Genomic DNA, 26225 nt, shown 5'->3' on the forward strand with positions numbered 1-26225 from the left:
TGCCTCAGAGATCACCTGACCAGAAATACTACAGCTCTAACTGTAACAGGAAGAAGTGTTGAAGCAAAAGACAGAACTGTTTGTTAATTGGCTCATGTGACCTAACGTATGGTTTGTTGGTATGTTTGTATGCACAGTGAATCATATGATCCCAGGGGGCGGCCCTTATTTTTCTATTTATGATTACCCAATGGCACATACTACTAGAAAAGTATATTATTATGAAAATGGTTTATTTGCACGAAGCAGGGTTTTACATATGTACATATTTTATGCAATATCTTGTTATAGAGACCTACTTTGTTGGGAGGGGGTTATAGTTTTCCTTTAAGGTGGCCCGGCCATGCCAAACTTACTAGTATTAGCTGGGCCCCCCCTTCTGTCAGTGTACAGAGACTATGGGGGCCCGCACTGCAGCTGCACATATAGATGTGAGCTTTTAATTACTTTAACTGCCTCAACATCGAGTTGCCAAACCTGCCCTCAACCCTGATTGGCTTAGCCCAACCCTCATTTGTCCAGCTTTCCTTTAACAGATTGGCCCAGTCTGTCCTCAACCCTCATTGGCCCTGCCTGCCTTAAATTGATGGTCCAGCCTGTCCCCAACTTGGGTTGACCCGCCCAGATCAAAAATTGTCAGTTGTCCGAATTCCTCCTCAATAGAAACAATTTTGTTACAGTTAACTGGCTCCTCTCCCCAACACAGCAAAGAACCCCCACAGCCTCCTTTGGATGGCCCATGTGAGTATGATGGCCAACATAACAGACCACTTTTCGTCCACTCTTCTGCTCTCTCGTAGCTATTGCCAACCACAGGCTCTTGCAAATACCATTGACTTCAAGTGGGAATACTCTATTTCCATCAGAGAGCAGAAGACCAGAAGATATATACGGGATTAGGTCTAGCCCAGACTAGAGTAGTTCATTACAAAATAATTAAAAATAAAGACCACTAGCGAATTGTCTTAGAATGTCTTTATTTGCATCATACTAAAAATTCATTGTACGGTGAACCTTTTTAGACTTTTATTTCTATACACTATTTTTTTTCTTTTTGTTTTTTTTTTTTTGTTGTAAGGGTTGCTGTTTCTCCCAATAGAATGGTTCACAGTGCTGAGACTGTAAGGGCAGAAAATATTTTCCCTCTTCCCTTTAAGAATACAGATGTGCAATGGGAAAGGCTTCAGAGTATCCGGATGCTGATTTTTGGTCTGCAAAGTTGTACAGTATATTTTCTGTATTGGTATTGAACTTGTTCCCCCTGAGTTGCCTCGGGCACCAACCAGTTTCCACACATTTAAAGTCTGTGGCAGTAAATAGGCCGGCGGACATTTCAGCAAAGGCTGTTGCAAGAATCAATTAAATATTTACTTCGCCAGGGGGCTTCTAGAGCAAAGGCTGTGATAGCAGGGCTGCTGAGAGGTTCAGACAAGGTCAGTGGATATATTCTGAGAAAAGATTTAGAGTTGTTGTCATTAAACTGTGAACACAAATAAACTGCTAAAGAAACTTTAAGGAAAAATAAATAGCGTTTTGGTGCTGATGGGATACTTGCTACCTTGGTATGCCGTATTACAAGTTCTGTGGACTAATTTTGTACTTTCTAAATACTTTTTTCCCCCAAATGAAAACCCCAGTGTTTTATTGTATGCATAATAATACCATAGCTGGTTCTTATGGTGAAAAAGAATGGGGGTCATCAGGCCCGGACTGGCAATTTGTGGGTTTTGGCAAATGCCAGAGGGGTTGCTGTAAGGTCCCATAGACACTCACTATATAGTGGGCTGGTAGAGGACAATTGGGGCCTCTGTGTGCTTGGAATGCCAGGGCCTATTTTGACTCCCAGTCCAGACTAGGGGGTCATAAAAGGAAAGGTAGTGACATAGATGAATCTGGGTATTGTCACGTTGTGACCAAGATGGTTAGGAGTTGACTATATGTTTTTTGTTGGTGACATTATTTTACTTGAATAATATATCCCATGAGAATGAGTAGAAGGCTGGCCGGATGGGCTGCTGGTTGGTTTGGGAATAACTCCCAACATTTTGGAAATAGAAAGAGGGACAAAAAATTGCTGCGTGAAGCATGGTGACATTTTTTGACCTGGCCCATTTTTGTGGCCACACCCCCGAATTACCATGTTCATGAAAGTTTGAACACCTTTCTGTGTCATTACAGTTTTGCGAATGTAGGTAAATTGTCCTTTAAACTGTGAGTCAGTTTCCCCAAGGGACCTGCTTATTTTAAATTGTTACAATTGCTTTTTTGCTTATCTTAAATTGCTACAAAAGTGCACCTGCTGAATGTTCTGGGCTCTCTGCCAAAAGTTAATTAAGTTAGAAACATTGTATCTTTTTCTGGCTGTTTAGTGCAGGAGATTGAAGAGAAAGCCGGGACATTTCAGTGTGGGCTGAGCTGTCAAAATCAGGACTGTCCCGCTCAAACCGGGACAGTTGGGAGGTATGCTTTGAGTAAAGCTTGAATGGTTCACTTATCAGTTATACGAAAGTTTGATAGTCCAAAGCATTTGACAGGGGTGCTTTCATATGGAAGATAATACAGAATTTAGGCTATGATTACTCTGGTATAAGGGCTCTGAGGTTTGAGGTCCAGGGGAATTGTTGTTTCTGATACTGATATGACTTCTCAGCGCAGTGTTGCTTGCAAGCTCCAAGATAAGTGGAGTCATACACTGAAATGTTACTATATCTATGTCATCCTGTTATGTGCTAAGGCAGGGGTTGCCAACCTTTTTTACCCGTGAGCCACATTCAAATGTAAATTTTTTTTTCGAGAGCAGCATAAGCATGCAAAAAGTTCCCGGGGTGCCAAATATGGGCTGTAATTGCCTATTGGTAGCCCCTATGTGGATTTGCAGGCTATAGGAGGCACCTTTCTTTTTTTCTAGGAAACAACTAAGTCATAGTAGCGCGCTTTTCCTTTGCTTGACATTTTTACATATAGGAGGCTCTGTTTGGCAGGACAAATGGTTTTTATGCAACTTAGGCTAGGGCCACACGGCGCGATTTTGCCGCGATTCTGCGCTTTGCGAGTTGCGAGTCGCTGCGGTTTTTAAGCCGAAATAGCTTTGTTAACTTTGGCGCTGGCGTCAATGCAAATCGCGGCGAAATCGCTGCGCTAATTCACACGCGGCGATTCGTTTTCTATTGTCGCCCGAAGTTGCCTCGCTGGGCGTTTCCGGGCGACAGTAGAAAAAGAATCGCCGCGTGTGAATTAGCGCAGCGATTTCGCCGCGATTTGCATTGACGCCAGCGCCAAAGTTAACAAAGCTATTTCGGCTTAAAAACCGCAGCGACTCGCAACTCGCCCAGCGCAGAATCGCGGCGAAATCGCGCCGTGTGGCCTTAGCCTTAAGCTTTCCTTCAAACCAGGAATTGAAAAATAAACACCTGCTTTGAGGCGACAGGGAGCAACATCCAACGGGTTGGGGAGAAACATGTCGCTCCCGAGCTACTGGTTGGAGATTACTGCACTAAGGGAAGCCCCTGACTTAAGCTGGCCATAGATGCAAAGATCTGATCGTACGAATCCTAGATTCGTACGATTTTTGGATCGTGTGTGGAGAGTCCCGACATTTTTCGTACCGCGGAGATCGGTCGTGGTCGATCGGCCAGGTTAAAAGATTTCTGTCTGCTGTTGATAATTTCTCTGCGTGTATTGCCGATCAGATGATTTTCATAACTTTCGTACAGTTGCTGTAGGGACAGAACATGGGCTGATCTGTTCTTTTACTACTTTATCTGATCGGAATGCTAAGTGGCAGGTCGGGAGATGAGGAAGTCTGTTTGTTCGAGGATTCGAACGATCGGATCTTTGCATCTATGGCCAGCTTAAGACTAGGGCCAGGCTTGTTGTCCTACTCTAAGCATATCAAGGTTAGCAAGTAACCCTCCCCCTAATCCCTAAACTCATTTTAAGGCTAAGGGCACACTAGGCGATAGCGCCGCGATTTGACTCGCGGCGACTTTTCGCCGCGACTTTTAATCCGCAATCGCTGTGGAAACTTTTGCGCTGGCGTCTATGGGGAATCGCGAGCGTAAAAACACACGCGGCGATCTTTTTTCTATTGTCGCTCGAAATCGCCTCGCTAGGCGATTTCGAGCAACAATAGAAAAAAGATCGCCGCGTGTGTTTTTACGCTGGCGATTTGTCGCGATTCCCCATAGACGCCAGCGCCAAAGTTTCCCCAGCGATTGCGGATTAAAAGTCGCAGCGAAAAGTCGCCGCGAGTCAAATCGCGGCGCTATCGCCTAGTGTGCCCTTAGCCTAAAGCTGGCCATAGATGCAAATATAAAGTTGCACAAAAATTAGTTTTGTACAATTTTCAGACCATGTTTGGATTATCTTGACATTTACATCCGTAACATGGCGATTGGTTGTTTGTGCTTGAGCTGACACAAGGCTTCTTGATGCAAACACAGATGAGAGGTCTGCTAGAGGTTGGGGGTTTTAATAGGCCTGTGGATTTCAGCAGGCTGATTTTGGTCCTAGCCTAATAGTTCTGTTCCAAATTACCAGGCAAAGCCATCAAACACATAATCTTTTTTGTATCGGCACAGAAAGATTTTGAGGCTCGAACCAGCTTTTTCTCTAGTTCCTCAGTCAGATCTTGTAAATTAGACATAATGTACCCCATTCCTTACATGTACTGATATTATACAATCCGCTACCTGACCGAACAGGATCCTAGTTTTTAGGACTAGTTAGCGTTGTATCTTAGTGGCATATACAGAAGAACCCTCATTTTACACCGTTTATATGGTTCACCAGCTTTCCAGGTTTTTGCACTGCTCCATGTCCAGGATGATTGTAGCTGGAGAAGATGGAGTAACTAAAATCAACCAATCAGCAGGTAGAATTTACTGGTCATCTGTTCAAAAGCAAACATTTCATTGGTTGCTATCAGCTACTGCTTTTGGGCAGACTTAGTGCCTTTTGTTACATATGGGGGTAAACCCCATACAAATCTTTTCAAAAGTATGTATTTATTTGCATAATGTAACCATTCCAGTATTTGTTATTTGTAAAACATTATTGCTGTAGAATTACATAATTCTTTCACCAAGCAAGAACACGTTGAAGCAAGTATTTTTCAGACAGGCGTATACCCTGGTTTTGCTAATTAATTTAACAGTGTATAATTGGAGAGATGAATCCAGCAAATAACAAGACTGATCATTGTAAAACTTTTTTTTATGTTACGCTTTTTTTTTATGTTACGCTTTTTGATATTTCAAAAATGCTGTTCACTCTTAATCTTATTCTTTGTTCTTAAATTTTTTTTCAGCTCGAATGGGGCTAAATTTCCACCATCCAGGAACAGATAACATTATGGCACTTAACAGTAAGTTTCTTTCATGTTCGCACTATGTTGCACAGTTGTGTGGGGAATGCACTATAACCTGTAACTGATTTGTAACTGGCGGGTAAGCATTTGTGTCCTGTCTGTGGCCATAGAGATGGAGGACATATTTGTTAACATTGCAGATGTCTCTTTATCTTCCTTTGCTCTCGTTTAAAGTGATTTGGCACCCATTGACAGTAAAGTGTCAACTGAAGCCACAGTCTAGAGCAGTGATCCCCAAACGGTGACTCGTGAGCATGTGGCTTATCGCTTATCGAGCATGTTGTTCTCGGTGGCCTCAAAGCAGGTGCTTATTTTGACTTAGTGGCTTGGAGGCAAGTTTTGATTTTATAAAAACTAAAAATGCACCGAAACCAGGATTCGGTTCAGTATTTGGTCAGGATTTGACCTTTTTCAGCAGGATTCGGATTCGGCCGAATCCTTTTGCCTGGCTGAACGAATCTGAATCCTTAAAGGAAAACTATACCCCCAAAGAAACAGATATCAACTTAATGGCTTATTAAAGCACCTTATATATATTTAAGTAAATTGTGCCCTTTTACACCTCTCTCTATCTATCTATATATATATATATATATATATATATATATATATATATATATATATATATATATATATATAGACCATACTAAAAGTTCATTTAAAGGTGACCAACCCCTTTAAGCATTCCCATCTGCCATTGCCATTTATGTGCAATTCTAATATTTTCTATTTGTGAGTTTGTCTGTAATACATATTTACTGCACACAGTTCATTTATTCAAGTTACATACTGCCTACTCCAGCCAAAATATGCACTGTATGTGTGTGTGTGTGTGTATGTATATATATATATATATATATATATATATATATATATATATATATATATATACATATATATATATATATATATATATATATATATATATATATATATAAATGTTCATAAAGTACCTGCACTCCTTCCTTTCGGTATGGGTGGGTGCCTGGTCAGTCAGGGTATGTTGATATCTTGATAAAGGCCCTAATGTGGGCCGAAACGTTGGACACTTGAGTGATGTTAAAATAAACACTTGTTTGATTGAAAAACTTGAAGTGCTGGTCCATCTTGAATCTATATATATATATATATATATATATATATATATATATATATATATATATATATATATATATATATATATATATATATATATATATATATATATATATATATATATATATAGAGCATGTGCTAATTAGGAGAATACTACAGGTATGGGACCTGTTATCCAGAAAGCACGGGGCCTGGGGTTTTCCGGATAATGTATCTTTCCGTAATTTCAATCTTTATACCTTAAGTCTACTAGAAAATCATGTAAACATTAAATAAACCCAATAGGCTGGTTTTGCTTCCAATAAGGATTAATTATATCTTAGTTGGGATCAAGTAAAAGCTACTGTTTTATTATTACAGAGAAAAAGGAAATCATTTTTAAAAAAATTTAAATTATGTCATTATAATGGAATCTATGGGAGACGGCCATTCCGTAATTCTGAGCTTTCTGGATAACGGTTTTCCGGATAACAGATTCCATACCTGTACTAAAATGTAATTCAACTTGTAATGACATTTGTAAATGTGGTTGCTATTAAAAGCAGTGTGTGTCTGGCTGCATTCCTTCCTCTCAAGTTTATGTTCTCTGCAGTTCTGCCAACTGCGTTGCAAGCCAGCTCATTAATACAGATTAGAAGACCTGGAGGAGACCTGGCTCCTGTTACACTGTTTTAAAAGTCAGACCCAGAGACTAAAAGGGAATAAAGAGACCCTGCTTTCAAGAACACATTGATTTAGACATATCTGAAAATGTTTTGTATATTGGAAAGCTGCTTTCAATTATAAAATAAATTAGTTTATCGGTGGAGGATATATGCTGTTTTATGCCACTTTTTTCAAAAATACAGAACTGCTTTTTTTATGTTATGATGCTGATTGGCCTTGCATCAAATATTTTCTCCATGACCTTTCCAACTATTGCACCTTCTGCTCTAACAGAGCTGCTGTTGTTTATCCTATTAGTTGGTATCCTTAGGCAATGGCTGCCTCTTACAGGGAACAACTACCGGTATTTCACTATTTTCTTCTTACAGTTAAATAAATTTAGTGAGTTCCTCAACCTAACATTTTTTTACTGGGTACAACCTATACACTGATGTTGTAAGTCCCTGACAATTTCTCCTGTTCTTACTGGCTGACTTCAGCAATGCACTACTGACGCACAGCATGGTTGATTTGTTCGCAGTAGGAAACTTGCACCACTTACTAACACTAAGGGGGTTATTTATCAAAGTCCGGATTTATCGCAGTATTTTCTGCTACAAACTCAGATCAAATCCGCTCTGTTTTTTTTACGCTTATTTATTATAACATTTTCCCGAAAATTTGATTTGCGGGAAAAAATCTGATTTTCACAAATTTTTCAGACTTCTTCATAAGATTTTTATTATTTTTTCCTAATTTTGCACCGAATCCACTATTTTGGATTTGGACGAACCCCCGAATCCGCAAAAGATTCAGCTGAATACCGAATCCTAATTTACATATGCATTTTAGGGGTGGGAAAAAACATTTTTTACTTACTTGTTTTGTGACAAACAGTCGTGCAGTTTCCCTCTCCGTCCCTAATTTGCATATGCTAATTAGGATTCGGTTCGGCTGGGCAGAAGTATTCGGCTGAATCTGAATCCTGCTGAAAAAGGCCGAATCCCAAACCGAATCGTGGATTCGGTGCATCACTAATATTATGGCTCATTTGTACAAGTGAAAACTTCCTGTACCGAACCTTGTAGAAGTGGTATTTCAAATAATATTTTGATAACTTTTCCCATGTTACTAATACAACCCACCATATTTCTTTTTAGATTGGGGTTATTTGAGGTCTCCGTTTTATTGAGCAAATCTGACGGCATACAGTAAGCTTTGTTGCTGGGCTTCCAAGCCCCATGACGGCAAATGCTGCCAAACCTACACGTTTCGTTTGATAATGTGCTATTTTTATTTTCCATTTGCATAAACCAAACATCTGTTTCTATAATGTAGCCTATGGAAACAAACCAGACTTTTGAGAGGTCTATGAATAATAATATTCAGAGTGGTTAAGTAATGTTATTAATGCCATGTAATCTGTGGTTTACAAATAGTACAGGTATGAGACATTTTATCTAGACTGCTTGGGACCTGGAGTTTTCAAGATAAGGGGTCTTTCCATAATATGGAACACCAGACTGCTAAAAATAATTTAGGGCAGAGACAGACGAGAAAATTCGGGGAGATTAGTCGCCTCTTCTTCGGGCGTGACTAACTGCCTCCCCACTGGTTAGAATTTAAATCGTACAGAGCAGAGCGATTTATTTTCCGAAGTCGCCCGTAGTTTCCTCATGATGTAACTTTGGAAAACAAAGTGCTCAGAGTGCCATCCCGCCAGTGATTTAGATTCTAGCCGTGGGGAGGCAGTTCAGGGAGATTAGTCGCCCGAAGAAGAGGTGATTTATTGCAGAATGACTACATCTCCTCGAATCTTCTCGTCTGTCTCTGCCCTTTAACATTAAATAAACCCAATAGACTGGTTTTGCTTCCAATAAGGATTAATTATATCTTAGTTGGGATCATGTTCAAGGTACTGTTTTATTATTACAGAGAGAAAATGAAATAATGTTTTTTTTAAAGACTGAAATTATTTGATTAAAATGGAGACTACAGGAGATTTCTGGTAATTGAGTTATCTGGATAATGGGTTTCCCGATAATAGATCCCATACCGATTTATTTGAGCTAACTTACAAAATGATCCAGGCACATAGTGCAGTGTGATCAGGAAAGTCCTCATCAGAGAATATATAATGTTAGGTCGATGATCAAACCGACACCTGCCTGATGTTTTGTGTGTGTTTTTATGTCCTTGTAGGCTCCTTATTAGGCCATTTTTCTAATACTAATTTTACTAATGGGATCCGTTATCCAGAAAGCTCTGAATTATGGAAAGGCCATCTCCCATAGACTCCAGTATAATCAAATAAACCAAGTTTTTATAAATAATTTTCTTTTTCTCAATAATAATAATAATAATAATAATTAAACAGTAGTTTGTACTTGATCCAAACCAATATATTATTAATCCTTATTGGAAGCAAAACCAGCCTATTGGGTTTATTTAATGTTTCCATGATTTTCTTGTAGACTTAGGGCATGAAGATCCAAATTATGGAAAGAACCGTTATCCAGAAATCCCCAGGTCCCGATCATTGGATGACAGATCCAATACCTGTACAAAAAAAAAACAACACGCAGTTGTTGCTCTTCTCAAACGTTACATGGTTTCAGCCATTTTTCCTTTCCTACTGTGTTGAGTGGAAAATCCAAACAAAGGAGAAAAAAAAAATTGACAAATGAACATTTTGTTGGAAGCAAGACTTTCTCCAGATGTTTTTTTTTTTTTTTTTACTATTACAATTGCGGCATGCTTTGTGCTTTTGAAGTGTTATCATGGCAGAACAGTCTTCTGCTTTTTCACAGTTTCCCCTCTGCTGGCTGTGCCCTACTTTTGATAAACACTGGCTACAGATTTTTTATTTCGTATGTAAGGATCTTAACACAATAGGCTTCATGATTTGTATTCATGCAACTTTTTTCTTACGACTTGCTCTGCTAATGCTGCAGGGGCTCGGGACGGAAAGGATAAAGTTCTCGTCTAGGAAGCTGTAGCAATAGGTTTTGTGTATAGACTAGGGGTGTCCAAAAGATAGATTGGGCTCTACCAGAAGACCTTTAGCTGGTGATCAGTGGATCTCAAGATACTGTCAACTTGTCTAAATCACCCTCCTGTTTCATGCTCTTCATTCAAATAATTATTATGTTAAAGTTACAGAAGAAATAGTTATTTGTGTGTAGCAATATACATTTTCTGATAAATCCAATATTTAAGAAATATTTTCCATGGAACAGAATGCTAATAACTCTTTTATGGATGTAGATGATAATGGGGCAAAATCACTAAGGGGCACATTTACAAAGCTCGAGTGAAGGATTCGAATTAAAAAAACTTCGAATTTCGAAGTGTTTTTTTGGCTACTTCGACCATCGAATGGGCTACTTCGACCTTCGACTACTACTTCGACTTCGAATCGAACGATTCGAACTAAAAATCGTTCGACTATTCGACCATTCGATAATCGATGTGCTTTCTCTTTAAGAAAAACTTCGACCCCCTAGTTCGGCAGCTAAAAGCTACCGAACTCAATGTTAGCCTATGGGGAAGGTCCCCATAGGCTTGCCTGCGTTTTTTTGATCGAAGGATATTCCTTCGATCGTTGGATGAAATCCTTCGAATCGTTCGATTCGAAGGATTTAATCGTTCGATCGAACGAATAATCCTTCGATCGTTCGATCGCAGGATTTGCGCTAAATCGTTCGACTTCGATATTCGAAGTCGAACGATTTTAGTTCCTGGTCGAATATCGAGGGTTAATTAACCCTCGATATTCGACCCTTAGTAAATCTGCCCCTAAAAGTAGACCTCACATTAGTAAAGTATGGGAATTCCTGGGATAAACGTAAAATAGGCACCTCTTGATCCCAGTTAGTGATGGAACTATTGGGAGTGAGCAAAAAGGGAATGGGATGCAGTTGGAGACAGATGTGACCCACCAGTAGGGTTGCCACCTTTTCTGGCAAGGTGGCGACCTTACCCACCAGCATAGTATTTAGGAGTGAGAAGGATGTTTCCTTTAAGTTAACTTTTAGTATATTATAGAATGGCTAATTGTAAGCAACTTTTCAATTGGTCTAAATTAAAAAAAAAAAAAGTTTTTGTTTTGAATTATTTGCCAACTTCTTCTGACTCTTTCCAGCTTTCAAATGGGGGTCACTGACTCAATCTAAAACGTATGCTCTTTAAGGCTACAAAGTTATTGTTATTGCTACTTTTTAGTATTCATCTTTCTATTCAGGCCTCTCCTATTTATATTCCAGTCATTTATTCCTATCAATTAGGGATGCACCAAATCCACTATTTTGGTTTCGGCCGAACCCCCGAATCCTTTGCGTAAGATTCGACCGAATTCCGAACCAACTCATAATTTGCATATGCAAATTAGGGGTGGGAAGGGGAAAACATTTTTTACTTCCTTGTATTGTGAAAAAAAGTCACGCAATTTACCTCCCCCCCTAATTTGCATATACAAATTAGGATTTGGATTTGGTTCGGCCGGGCAGAAGGATTCGGCCGAATCCGAATCCTGCTGAAAAAGGCCTAATCCCGAAACCGAATCCTGGATTCGGTGCATCCCTACAATCAATGCATGGATTGTTGAAATTGCAAACTGCAGAGCTGCTGAATAAAAAGCTTAATAACTCAAAAACCCCAAATAATAAAAAATGAAAACCAATTGCAAATTGTCTTGGAATAACACTCTCTACATCATACTGAAAGTTAATTTAAAAGTGACCAACTCCTTCACATAATAGTGGTGGCAGTTCAACCTTCTACCAGATTCAGAAACTGGCCATTTACCCAGCCGGCCTGTGATCAGGTTTCCGTGCCGCCAAAGCAAATATGCTTCTCGGAGGAATAATTTCACTGCAGCTGGTGCACTGTATTTTGTGTTACAATATAATATTCATAGCGTATATACACGGGTTAATATATCCTAAATAAGGGAAAGCAAAAATGTTAGTTTATTTATATTAATTTAATTATCTCAATTTCCTTTGTTCTCATGCAGCCAGGAGCTATGGTCGGAGACGAGGTAAATACGCTGAGAGTTTTTTATTGGGGTTGTTTTTGCTTTGCCAAATCTTGGGTAAAAAATCATTAAGGTTTATGCTTTTGGATTCCTGGATTACTATATTCCTGGATTACTATAATTGTGATGCATTTAATAATTCCTTGCCTGTGCTTGCGTGTTTTGTTCCACTGACCAGGCTATGGAGGGGGGCATTTATTTACAAGACACTGGTGTGGGGTGGACCTCTAAATCCACAGCAAAATCTGAGGACTGTCCACACCCCATGAAATCTGTTAATTTGTATGCTGGCCCTTATGCAGTGGAGCAGAAAAGGATTTGTACCAGAAAGGTCCCATCAATGGTGTAAATAAGTATAAATGACTTACAGGTCGAGCAAGTTTGGTTTTGACATTACAGAGAACTTGTTCTCGTTGTCTGTTAATTTGTAGCAACGTGGGGGAACATGGTGAGCCATCTTTGGCAAACTTTGCTCCATCTGTAAAGTTTGTAATGTGTTTCAGTATATGCATTAGGGACAGGGCACACAGGCAGATTCGGGGAGATTAGTCGCCCAGCGACTCTTCTTTGGGGCGACTAATCTCCCAGAACTGCCTCCCTTGCCTTCCCGCTGGCTAAAATGTAAATCGCCGGCAGGATGGCACTCGGAGCAATTCGTTTTCCGAAGTTGCTTCACGAGGAAACTTCAGGCGACTTCAGAAAATGATTTCTTCAGAGTGCCATCCCACCAGCGATTTACATTTTAGCCGGTGGAGAGGCAGTTCGGGGAGTTTAGTTGCCCTGAAGAAGAGGAGATTTGTCGTCGGGCAACTAATCTCCCGAATCTGCCTGTGTACCCTGACCCTTAAGGGTATCCAACCTGCAGCCCACTTCAAGCACCCAAAGACAGCCAGGCGAGCCTGCCCTTTGACTTTTTGGCCGCTGCCATTGGATAAAGGGGGCTGTTATTCAATGGAAAGTTGCATGTTGTGCCCCCCTGATTTCCTGCATCACCCAAGCCCTGTGTATCTAATGTAGGCCCTGATAAGCAACAATTAGTTACCAGAAAGCAGTCTATAGTATAAGATGTTTCGCAATTGGTTTGATCCATGTTGTAGATTCCAAAACCAAACCCAGAAGGAATACGCCACTTACTAAAAATTATTCTGTTGCCTGTACTTACGTACGTGTTTCCACAATCCCCAGTTCCAGTAAAAGATAATTTTATCTTGAGCTTGGAAGGGGAATCTGGATAGTTAATCTGTGGTAAAGGTAAAGCCTTAAACCTAAGTGCATGAAGCTATGTAATTTTGCCTGGTCATGTGCTTTCAGAAAGAGCCATCGATGCATTATGGAACTGCTTTCTGTTTCTCATACTCAATGTAACTGAATGTGTCTCAGTGGCAAATTAATATTTACTATTGAGTGCTGTTCTTATATCTACCAGGGAGCTGTTATCTGGTTACCCTTCCATTGTTCTGCTGGGAGGGAGGTGATATCACTCCAACTTGCAGTAAAGAGTGACTGAAGTTTATCAGAGCACAAGTCACGTGACTGGGGTCACCTGGGAAATTGACAATATATCTAGCCCCATGTCATACTTTAAAATTAAATATAAACAATTCTGTTTGCTCTTTTGAAAAACAGATTTCAGTGTTCAGAAGTCTGCAAGAGCAGCACTATTAACTGATACCTTTTGTAAAAAAAAAAACCCTGTTTTCCCATGACAGTATCCCTATAAGCAGATTGGACAAGAACCTCTTGTGCACTGTCAAAAGGGGCACAGATCTGTTCTTGTGATCTGCTCTGTATATGAGCATTTGTTTCCTCTAATGCGTTTGCATCTGTATTGCTCTAAGACTTGCACTCAATGAGACCCCCACATGAATCCAGACCATATCCTCTACTAGCTTCTTGTAAGTGCAATATAACACATACTTGCCCATCATTTGCCAAAACTGATGCTAATTTGCTTCCATATTAGTGCATTGTGTGCATATTGGGCTAGACGCTGCTTAGTGGGCAATGGCCATTATAGGGGAAATCTGGGGGGAAATGGATAGATATGAAAGTTATTACATGTATAAAACAAATTACAATGCACAAGACGATCACATTATTCAATATGGGTGGAACAGAGAGAGAAGGCAGATCAGCAATGCTTTGAGCTCCATTCATTGCATATTCATTCTGGGAAATAAACAGGGGACCGTCTGCTTCACATGCAGCTGTTGGCTTGTTTGTTGTCCTTGGAAATGTCACAGAAAAATCATATTCAGGAATCAATGAATTAAAAATATTGAAATCATTTTAGCTGGGATCTGTATACAACATGCTATACCCCAATTATTATTTGCTTGGCTTTAAAGAATTGCATTGTGTTCAATTTGAATAGAATTAGCTTTGTCAATCCCACTACAGTAAATGGTAACATATATATATATATATATATATATATATATATATATATATATATATATATATATATATATATATATATATATATATTTGTATAAGTTTATTTATTTTGCATTTTAATTTTAACAGAAAAAATAAGATGGGGTAGCCCCCTTAAGAAATCGAAGGGGAGAAAGATGGAAGGAGTGACAGAGGAGTCGAGCTAGGGAGATTACCAGTCTAAAGCTGGCCATAGACGCAAAGATCTGATCGTACGAATCCTTGATTCGAACGATTTTCGGACCGTGTGTGGAGAGACCCGACATTTTTCGTCCCACGGGGATCGGTCATTCATTCAATCGATCAGCCAGGTTAAAAGATTTCTGTTGGCTGCCAATTATTTCTCTGCGTGTATTGCCCACTGGGCGATTTTCAGTGGGAGACTGTCACCAGCTTTGTCAGACATAACTATCGTACGATTGCTGTAGGGGCAGAACATCGGCTGATCTGTTCTTTTACTACTTTATTTGTTCTGAAAGGTTAGTGGCAGATCTGGAGATGGAAAAGTCCGATAGTTTGAGGATCTTTGCATCTATGGCCAGCTTAAGGTCATGCATAAATTCTTACATACAAATTCTTAGTCATGTTTACTTTACTAATTCCTTGGGCCTTGTTGGGGCGACACATTCACGTCCATGGTCCCCAAATGTCTTCAAATTTAGTAGGACATCAATGGGCCTGGTATACAAGTTTCTGTTTAGGTAATGAGTCATTAATACGTTTTTTTCCAAAAGTTCAATGCAGGCGGCCCCATGGACTTCCAATGTAACAATATTGTTTTTTTTAGCATAATAGAGCAGTTGCAAAAAACACAGTTTTGCCGCAATGGCAATGCTTCCATGATACCCAAAAGGCAGAGGCTAGGTGACAGTATATTTGGGAGCGCTAGAGTAGTGCCAGCGTAGGTAAGTACCTCTCGCCAAAATCCCTGAATTATTGGACATTCCCAGAAGACATGGAAGAAGATAACAACCGCGTTGCAGCATTTGGGACACTGGTCTGAGGCCCCTGGATAGATCCTCGCTAACCTTTGTGGATTAATTTATACTTGAGGAAGTTGATCTGAATGTATCTGTCCCTACTAGAGATAGTAAGCTAGGGCATCTTTCCACATCTTTTCCTCCATGATGTACATGTAGGTTAGTACCTTGGCCAAATCCTGATTATAGGAGATATCATTCCAGGGTGGTGTCAGTGATCACCAGTGGTCTAACCGAACATATTTTTAAGCATAGTAATTATTATTATTATTATTATTATTAAGCATAGTAATTATTATTATTGTGTTGTTTTGAAAAGATTAATAATTGTTCAGTATGATGTCTTTTTAACCCCATATGCATTTCTGGAGCTTCTTTGCAAATCTCTAGCCCTATTCATTCAGCCAATAGGAAGCTGCAGTATTACTGCTTTACCACACCCTATGTGTAGTAAAGCACTATACATACAAATCATTTGTTTGCCTTGGACACAGATTGATTTGATGAATAATTCAATAGCAGCCGATCTGTAAAACAAAATATGACAGTTTGCATTACCATAATCCCTTTGCTGCTTTGGAATAAGTAGTAGGGCTTCCATGTTTGCAGAAAACTGTTATTGTTCACTTTATATTCTAGGTCGATCATCGCTCTTTCCGTTTGAAGATGGATTCCTTGGAGATAGCCACGGTGACCAGTCTTTATCGCCAGGCCTGAGTTCTCCAACGCATTGTCAGAACGGCGAACGGATAGAACGCTATTCTAGGAAGGTGTTCGTGGGAGGCCTGCCTCCTGACATAGATGAAGGTACTTTCTATTGCTGGTATTACAAGGCAGCGCCTAGATTTCTGGTTTCAGGATTAAACTGCACATTTATAAATGTCCTGCTTAAAGGAGAAGGAATGTACAGTATGTACAGTATTTTTACTTTGGGGGAGCAATGCGTTAAGACACCTACAAGTGATTTTAAGTCTATTGTGTACACATGGACTTCTGTATCAGACTTCCTGTTTTCCTCTTAAACCTCCAGGGCTAGGGCTTGAGCATGCTCAGTTTGCTCCTCTCCGCCTCCCTCCTCCCCTCCCTACTGTAATCTGAGCCCAGAGCTATGATTGAGCAGGGAGAGACTCAGGCGGGAAGTTATGTCACACCAAGCCAATATGGCAGCTGCTATCCTAAACAAACAGAGAACACTTCAAGAGCTGTTTACTCAAGTATGGTAAAGCATTCTGCAGAATAAATATAATGCTATAGCTTGCATTAGTGTGGCTAATATATTGGTAATAAACTGTTTCAGTATCTTTCCTTTTCCTTTAAGTGTTGTATTATGTAAAATGTATGTAAAATGTATGTTTAATGCAAATTTTGTTTAAGCTGCTCTTTCATTAAATTGACTTAATAGCTTGAACGTCTGGATGCCAAATGTAAGGAAGGGTCTTACAAACTGCTCACAAAATTATTCTGTTTTCTTGCCATCTGACTTCTTAGGCTCTGTCTGATTTTAAGCAGAAATCATCCCATTATCCAGAAAACCCCAGGTCCTGAGCATTCTGGATAACTGGTTCCATACCTGTACCATGCTGCTCATGCCATGGGTGTCAGGCTCTGTTTTCTCAAGGAATATAACTTGCCATCAAACAGTGGCAACCAGTGTAAATCTCTCTCATATTCTCAGTTTATAGCTCAAATGGAAGTTTGAGAATATGGTGTGCCAATCTATTTGGTGAGCCATAAGTAGACTGATTACTGCTGACAATAATGGCATGTAATTGGCATTGGGTTCTCATTGGTACAATCTGGAAATGCAATTTCCACATGTTATTGGTGTATGGGCCTATAGATGTTATGATGGCACAAATAGGGTTGCCACCTTTTTTTAAAAAAAAAATGTTGCCGGCCAGTGGTGGGGGCAGGAACTAAAGGGGCTGGGCAGTGCTGCAAAAGGGGTGGAGCCGTGCCGCAAAAGGGGCAGGGCCATGTCGCAAAAGGGACAGATGAGGAAGCAAAGGTATGTTTCCACCGGAGTGCAAGGGTTTTTGTTAAGGGTATTACAAATTACTGGCAGCTACATTGCTGGTAAATTCGTAATATCGGCCCCAACCCTGGCAGGTGTTTTACTGGCTGGTAAATACCGGCTGGGTGGCAACCCTAGGCACAAATGAACATGCACTGTGCACTATACTTATATCCACTAGAACCCTTTTATGCTTTTATTTTTATATAGTGAGTGTGCATAAACATATACGCAGTACAAGGAACTCTTTCTTACAGTTGCCATGGTTGTGCATCTCTGTACTACTATTTTTTTGGGGGAGAAGTAAGCATTAGATGACAAATAATAACCTACATTTTAGGGATCCTCACAGTCCTGTTGTGAATGAACTATGGGATAACTTTATTCAAGATTTCTAGTGAATGTTTACAACAAATCCGGTTTAACATGTGCCATTTCCATACAGATGAAATCACCGCAAGCTTCCGTAGGTTTGGACCGCTGGTGGTGGACTGGCCTCACAAAGCTGAAAGCAAATCTTATTTTCCCCCAAAAGGTAACATGATTATCCTGCTCTGTGGCTTATGAAATTGAGGAATAAGGGATCAGCACACTCCTTTTTTTCAACAGTGAATGCTTTTATTTTTGCATTTTATCCTATAGGGACATAGCAACGCATTCTCCGTTACAATGTATGTGCCTGCTTCCAACACTGTTAATTATCTCTGCATAAAGCACTTTATGTTATTTAACATGAAGTGATTGGTTTGAATGTGGAAAAAGAAACTTGTCACTCCAAACTAGATTAATTAAGACAGCCGGCAGGAGAGCCATTTCTTTTATTTACTGCTGCAAGGCAAGCGTTCAGTGTGCACTCACCATACACAGTTACCAGCATGTTATTTTTCTTTTCAATTTCACTAACACCTTGTTGGCTAAACAGTAAGAAGAGAGCCAGCATGCAGCAGCTGCCGTTCACAGCAGAGACGCACCAGTGTTGGAATATATGCAAGCACCATTGTGCTCCGAGATTAAACAGATGTTTGTTCATTTCTTCATGTACCTTTTTTTGTTGTTGTTGTTGTTGCAGAATAAATAATGAGGTTTATAGTTTTATGCTTTGGTTTAAAAGTGGTAGATTAAGCACAATGTATATGTCATTGTATGAAATATGTGCAGAGACTCGAGTCAAGAGATTGCAGGGTGAAGTCTATATACTAATTTGTACTGAGTGGAAAAGAGAAAGATGCCCAAAGAGGGATTAGAGGGAAATCCTGACACAACTGGAAGCAGAGCCTGTACACTGGAATCAGAAGTGGTACATTGCTTTATTTTAAGAGGTGACTGTTTTAAAGAGAGCATGGAAATGAGGCAAAAGAAGAACTGATGGTAGGAGGAAGGTAGAGGGAAATACACAAGGTTATGGGCAAAAGAGACTAAATATGGTGGCTCTGGGATTGGAGATAGAGACACACAAGTTGAAATACCACAGTTATTCACTGTTAGGGAAAGATAAGCCCTATATTTTTTATTATTCTGCACCAGGGCACATCATGAAGGAGAGAAGACCATAAAGGGCAGTGGGCTAACGAGAGAAATAGAAAGGGTTATAAAGTAGAGAGGCATGAAGGGAAAAGGACTGGAGAGAGACACATAAAAAAGGGCAATGGCATAGAAAAGAGGTGCACAGAGGAAGGTTGGCTCGTGTATACACATGGAGGTGGGCTACAGGCACAGTGGATGACCGTGTTATAGATAGACACTAATAAAAGTTTGGTGGGATTACCTGAAGAAATAGAGGTAAGAGATGAACACACAGGAGTATAGAGTAGAATGGGGCACACTAAAATAGTGAGGTGATAAGTGAGGGTTGAGTAAAGGCACAGAAACTAAAGAATGTGATGAGACACAGAAGTGGGGTTACATGTTTGAGGAACTGAACCAGCAAGCGGATAAGATGGTGTGAGTGTGCTCGTCTTTAATACATACAAGGCGAATAGAGTGAGACCAGGGAGAGGCTGAAAAAGCAAATGAGAAACAATAGTGGGGAAGCAATTGTTTTGGAAGTGAAATAAAATAATGCAAATGTTGCAAGAGCCTTTCCTATACTTTGAGGGCAGAGACGCACGCTCAGATTTGGGGAGATTACTCGTCCGGTGAACTGCCTTCACGTGAGGCAACTTTGGACGACTACAGAAAACGAATCGCTCCGAGTGCCATCCCTCCAGTGATTTACATTCTAGCTGGAGGGAAGGCAGTTCAAGGAGATTAGTCGCCCCTAAGAAAAGGAGATTTGTCACCGGGCAACTAATCTCCCCGAATCTGAGTGTGGGTCTCTGCCCTTAAAAGGGAAAAATAGTTAACTAATGGTGTTTGGTACTGCATGGGTGATGGGTGCTGCAAGAAAGCAGATCTGCATGTTAAACTAGATTTCCTGCATCTTAGAATTAAAGTAGACACCCTTCCTTAGTTGGTGGGCCAAATTTGGAACTCAAAACATATTTTCTGAACTCCAATAAATAGTATGACCAAAAAATCCTATTTAACTTCATAAGGACATTTGCACCAGTCATTGGAGCAAATTTTTGCCAAGGTTGTTCATTTTATGTTTTATTTTCATATATTGAAAAGGCTGTCCTGGAAAATATCTTAAGGTATCTGCTAGTACAACCTCGGCATAGAATTCCACAACTTCGCTGCTCACACAGGAAAGATCTATTTTGGCACAGAATCACAAAACCTACTTTCATTCAGTTGGAAGGGATTGCTTCTGTACTGGGAAATAAGGCATATATATATATATATATATATATATATATATATATATATATATATATATTATATATATATATATATATATATATATATATATATATATATATATATATATATATATATATATATATTACATAATAATTACCTTCTCCTTCTTCTACTATGCCACATTTAAAACAGACAACTATCTTGTTTGTCATTACTGCATTGTTTAGTACTCCACAGTCCTTCTCCTATAAATGGTATAAGTATCCTGCATATTATTGAATCCCAAATGCAAAGCCTTTCATTTATCAGCACTGAATCACATCTGACACTTAACTGCCCAGGTTGATAAGTCTGTTTCTTGCGGTTGTTTGGCATAGTTTTGTTTCATTAGCAAACCCCAATACTGTGTTTTCAACACCCTCCCCAAGTCATTAATAAACAAATTAAATAAAAATGGACCCAATACAGAACACTGCTTTTTTTTACGTGTGAAGCCTTTAGATTGCATTTTAATATGATTTTTACTGACTTTAGGCAAAGAAACTCATTAGCCCTCTGAGCTTATCAATGTTCTGGACATTAGAGAAGCTGAATGCCTAATTGGCATGCTATTAATTATTTTGTGCTCAAAGTGATTTATGGCACATCAGCATAGTTCTGCTGTCTAATTTCAATTTTTTCAAACGGTCTCTGCACATTATCTTTTAGGAAATCTTTATCTAAGGGTCAGGGCACACAGGCAGATTCGGGTAGATTAGTCGCCCGGCGATAAATCTCCTCTTCTTCGGGGCGACTATTCTCCCCAAAATGCCTTCCCTCCGGCTAAATTGTACATTTTAGCCGGAGGGAAGGCAGTTTGGGGAGATTTGTCGCCCCGAAGAAGAGGAGATTTGTCGCCGGGCGACTAATCTCCCCGAATCTGCCTGTGTGCCCTGACCCTTACTATTCTGGTCAAATAGCCTGGGTAAATGTGCAATGTGGGTTATAATTAATGGAGCTTCATTTCCTTTTTCTAAGTAAATATTGAAAAACAAATTTCTCTTTCTGCCCCACAAAGGGAACAGATATGCGACCTATCTAGAAAGCCCCAAATTATGGAAAGGCCGTCTCCCGTAGGCTCCATTTTATCCAAATCTGTAATAATAAAACAGTACTTTGTACTTGCTCCAAACTAAGATATAATTAATCCTTATTGGAAGCAAAACAGCCATTTTTGGTTTATTTAATGTTTCAGTAATTTTCTAGTGGACTTGAAGATACAAAATACGGGAAAGATCTATCTATAAAAAGTCAAAGACTTTTTCTTCAAGGATAAAACATAGCAAGTCCAGTTGATTTGACTTATGTTTATAGATTTACCATGACCTGGATCAATGAGAATCTTCACAAACATACGGCAAAGATCCATTATCCTGAACATACTTATGTTAGGAAGTATTTGGACATAATGCTGATTTTTACATTTTCTTTTACAGGTTATGCCTTTCTGCTCTTCCAAGACGAAAGCTCTGTGCAGGCTCTGATAGATGCTTGTTTAGAGGAAGATGGAAAGCTTTATCTGTGTGTGTCCAGCCCAACCATCAAGGATAAACCAGTAAGGTTTTAAAGATGTAACCGCCATTTAAAATAATATAGCATATATTTCTCCAATGTATCCACATAATTCTGCATGCCACCTAACAATTCCACATTCGCAAATTAAATTCAAAGTTTACACATTGCATAAAATGAAATTAAATGAATGTCGTTCTTGTTCAAGGGTGTAACAGTAGGGAAGCAAGCCCTTTATCTTCTGATTAATCTAGGAATGCAGGGGTTCACTGTAGTTTTCATATGTGTTCAAGGATTGGCACTCATGGGCCCAGTTATATCACTGACTTGGACCAGCCCATCATCGGCTTTTATTTATTATCTTATTATCTCTGGAACTGCTGATAGGGTATTTTTTGTGGATTATTTACAGTGATCGTTTTGTAATTTCCATGACTTTTCCAAGGGAATGTTAAACCATATTATCACTTGTCTTACAGGTTCAAATTCGACCCTGGAACTTGAGTGACAGTGACTTTGTCATGGATGGTTCTCAACCACTTGACCCAAGGAAAACTATATTTGTAGGTGGTGTTCCAAGACCCCTACGAGCTGGTAAGTTTTCCATTCAAGTAACAGTTGGGCTTCAAAGGAAAATTTAAAAAAAAAAAAAAAGTAAACTATTTTGGTTGCCAGCTGAAGATCAGTGCTAAGATGTCTCACTTTTTTGAGTGGGGTTTTAATGCCAAAGTTCTTCTTTTTTCAATTGCTTTTCATCTTTTATTTTTTACTGTTCCCCCAAAATTAAAAATGTAATGTTCCTGTCTCTGGTGTTTCAGCCTGGCAGCTCGGTGATCCAGGAGCATTCTGAACTGATTGCCCTGGACAAATGCCCCTAATTTTTTACTCACCCCTCCGTGCAGATTCTGGCCTCGTTGTTCATGGCAGCCATCTTCTTCTTATCCGGTAATCATCATGTCTTGATGCATTTTCGGTGCATGCGCAGTTGGAGTAAGTTTCTGGTCTCGAACAACTGTGCATGCGCCGAAACTTCCGAAAAAGACCGAAGAAAGAAGGTTGCGCCCGTGAACTTCGAGGCCAGAATCTGCACAGAGGGGTGAGTAAAAAATTAGGGCCATTTTTATTACAGGTTGAATTCTCCTTTAAACTCCCTTATACTTTGGAATAAGGGTTCATGTTATGTCAATGTGCTCTACCTACAGTTGAACTGGCAATGATAATGGATCGCTTGTATGGGGGAGTGTGCTACGCTGGCATCGATACAGACCCAGAACTGAAATACCCCAAGGGCGCTGGCCGGGTGGCATTCTCCAATCAGCAGAGCTACATTGCTGCTATCAGCGCTCGCTTTGTCCAGCTCCAGCACAATGACATAGACAAGAGGGTAAGCAATGCCTCGACAAGGACGTTCACTTTTGCTCTGTTTACTCTTCAAAACCATACAGTGGTTGCTTTACTGTGCTGTTCTTGGATAGTAGCCAAGAAATTTCGGTTAACCGCACACCAACACCACCCTTCCTGAACTTGTCACCTGGTGCACAACGATAGAGGCTTCGGCCACCTCAAAATTCCATAGAAAAGACATTCACTGGCACACAGGATTTTTTAGCTGCAGGGCAAGCCCGTGCAATTTTTTAATGCAGTGCAGGTGCACCTGCACTGCATTAAAAAATTGCAAGGGCTTGCCCTGCAGCTAAAAAATCCTGTGTGCCAATGAATGTCTGTTCTTGGATAGACCATCTTGGATAGATGCTATCTTAAGGTGGCCATAGAGTAGACACACAGATAAAACGTACAAAAGTAATTTTCGTACGATATTGGGTGACCTGAAAAAAGTGTCACATTTTTCTCAAAACATGGTGAAAACAGTCCAACTAGTATTTATTCATTTTGGATTATATTGTCAAGTAAATATTACAGAGAAAAACCAATGTGTGTTTGATGCATTTCTCATATCTTCCCAGTGGGTTCTTAAAGGAGAAGGAAAAGGTTAAAACTAAGTAAGCCTTATCAGAAAGGTCTATATAAATACACCAGTAAACCCTCAAAGTAATGTTGCTCTGAGTCCTCTGTCAAAAGAAACACAGCATTTCCTTCCTTCTATTGTGTACACATGGGCTTCTGTATCAGACTTCCTGTTTTCAGCTTAAACCTCCTTGCCCCGGCGTGAGCATGCTCAGTTTGCTCCCCCCCCCTTCTCTGCTGTAATCTGAGCCCAGAGCTATGAGCAGGGAGAGGCTCAGGCAGGAAGTGATGTCACACCAAACTAATATGGCAGCTGCTATCCTAAACAAACCGAGAGCATCTAGAGCTGTTTACTCGGGTATTCGGGGGTTCAGCTGAATCCAAAATAGTAGATTTGTTGCATCCCTATTCACAACACCAGAAAAAGAAAGGAGAAAGAGGAATGTCGGCTCCCTACCAGTAATATAAGCAGCGAGATGTTTCGTCAACGGAGCTGTATCTGTTAGCAAATTCTTGGGACCGATGACAGAATAAAACCTAAATCTATTTTCCACATGAATTAATCTAAAAAAAATGTTTATTTTATGACTTTCTCCTTCCATTCATACAGTTCTTTATTGGTGCATTTTGCAGGTGGAAGTGAAGCCATATGTGCTGGATGATCAGATGTGCGACGAATGCCAGGGCACACGCTGCAGTGGAAAGTTTGCTCCATTCTTCTGTGCCAACGTGACCTGCCTGCAGTATTACTGTGAGTTCTGCTGGGCGAGCATCCACTCCCGGGCTGGCAGGGAATTCCACAAACCACTGGTGAAAGAGGGAGGAGATCGCCCGCGCCACGTCCCTTTCCGCTGGAGCTGAGCACCTCGTCCGACCTCGGCACAAACCCACATGAGAGTGGGGGACGAGGGCAGAAAGTATTGTGGGTTTTTTTTTTGACGGATGTAAAGAAAAATGGTTCCCTTTTAGGTTATCTTTTATTATATATATTATTTACAGTCGCTTTACTGAACCGAGTGTCCAGTATAATGCAGGAGTGTAATAGTCCTGATTTTTGCACTTTGATTTATATGAATATCTGCTTGGTACCTTAATTCTATATTGTCAGTAGAGACATCTCATTAGGCTGTTGCCCCTCTCACTGCCAGCTTGTTGTGGGCAAGGGCTCTTACACGCCTCCATTTTTGCCTGCGCCAGGAGTAGACGCCAGGGATGCACCAAATCCACTTTTTTGGGATTCAGCCGAATCCTTGACAAAAGATTCGGCTGAATACAGATCCGAATCCTAATTTGCATTTGCAAATTAGGGGTAGGAAGGGGAAAACATTTTTTACTTCCTTGTTTTGTGACAAAAACTCTTGTGATTTCCCTCCCCTCGCCTAATTTGAATATGCAAATTAGGATTCAGATTCAGTTCGGCCGGGCAGAAGGATTCAGCCGAATCCAAATCCTGCTGAAAAAGGCCGAATCCCTAGTAGACGCACTCAATTATTTTGAAGGGAGCTGTACTCACACCGATGCATGTATGCACCAAACGCAGGTGAAATGCAACGTGTTGCGTCCTAACCTGCATTCGACGCTTACAGCCCCTATAAATAATAATTGACTGCATCTTCTCCTGCGCTTCCCTGTGGCTGAACGGAAGAAAGCGCAACGCAGGGGAGCGCAGGAAAAACGGCCGTGTGTAAGAGCCCTTAGGCAACAAAATGGGCTCCAGCTGGAGCGTGCACTTCCTTTACTGATACACAACTTACACTAACTTCCCTCCTATCCCCACAAGGTGACTTACCAAATGTATCGTATCCATGGACAGTGTAGCAGCACCTCCAAAGTGAGAATACGACAGACAATACATTGAAGTCTAATGGTATTTACCTTCCTGGCTAGAATTACCTGCAACATCGGTGGGGATATATATATAAAAAAAAAATCATAACTTTATTTGATATCTTATCTTAAATGTTGAATCAGATTTTTATTTTTTTATTTAGTGTGGTTATTTTTTATTTGTTTCAGGGTTGGGTGTGAGGGGGGAAATAGACCTTTTTAGTGTTATAAATTGATGCTGCAATAGCTTTTGCTGCTACATTAAAAAAAAATGGTATTACCCACAATACTCTATTCAGGCTAGGGTATCTGTGATTTAAATGGGGGAAAAAGAAATATATATAATTTAAAAAAGCTGCTGGAAACCGGTATAGAGAACTTCCACGCAAGGTGGATATTTTTGACTGCATGTTTATTTAATCAGGTTGCTGCATGCAATATAAAATGTTCTATATACCACGTCATATGAAGCCTGACCACAGTACGTATACACAGACACACAGACACACACACACACAGACACACACACACAGACACACACACAGACAGACACACACAGACAGA

At 40.0% G+C, this 26225-nt stretch overlaps 1 protein-coding gene across 4 annotated transcripts in view; it reads left to right on the forward strand.

Moving 5' to 3' along the window:
* Positions 1 to 24854, forward strand: part of LOC108697402 (cytoplasmic polyadenylation element-binding protein 3) — a 71525-nt gene extending 46671 nt beyond the window's left edge. For 2 of the 4 annotated variants that reach the window (XM_041570916.1, XM_041570917.1), the window contains 8 exons: positions 5309 to 5365; positions 12126 to 12149; positions 16202 to 16369; positions 18022 to 18111; positions 21794 to 21912; positions 22349 to 22463; positions 23072 to 23253; positions 24468 to 24854. In XM_041570916.1, coding sequence (XP_041426850.1) covers positions 5309 to 5365; positions 12126 to 12149; positions 16202 to 16369; positions 18022 to 18111; positions 21794 to 21912; positions 22349 to 22463; positions 23072 to 23253; positions 24468 to 24695 — 983 coding nt within the window. In that variant the 3' untranslated portion in view covers positions 24696 to 24854. The remainder of the gene's footprint in view (positions 1 to 5308; positions 5366 to 12125; positions 12150 to 16201; positions 16370 to 18021; positions 18112 to 21793; positions 21913 to 22348; positions 22464 to 23071; positions 23254 to 24467) is intronic. The other 2 variants (XM_018227412.2, XM_018227413.2) reach the window with 1 other exon arrangement.
* The last annotated feature ends 1371 nt before the right edge of the window (positions 24855 to 26225 follow it).

Source organism: Xenopus laevis, chromosome 7S (genome assembly GCF_017654675.1).
Source record: "Xenopus laevis strain J_2021 chromosome 7S, Xenopus_laevis_v10.1, whole genome shotgun sequence".
Taxonomy (NCBI): domain Eukaryota; kingdom Metazoa; phylum Chordata; class Amphibia; order Anura; family Pipidae; genus Xenopus; species Xenopus laevis.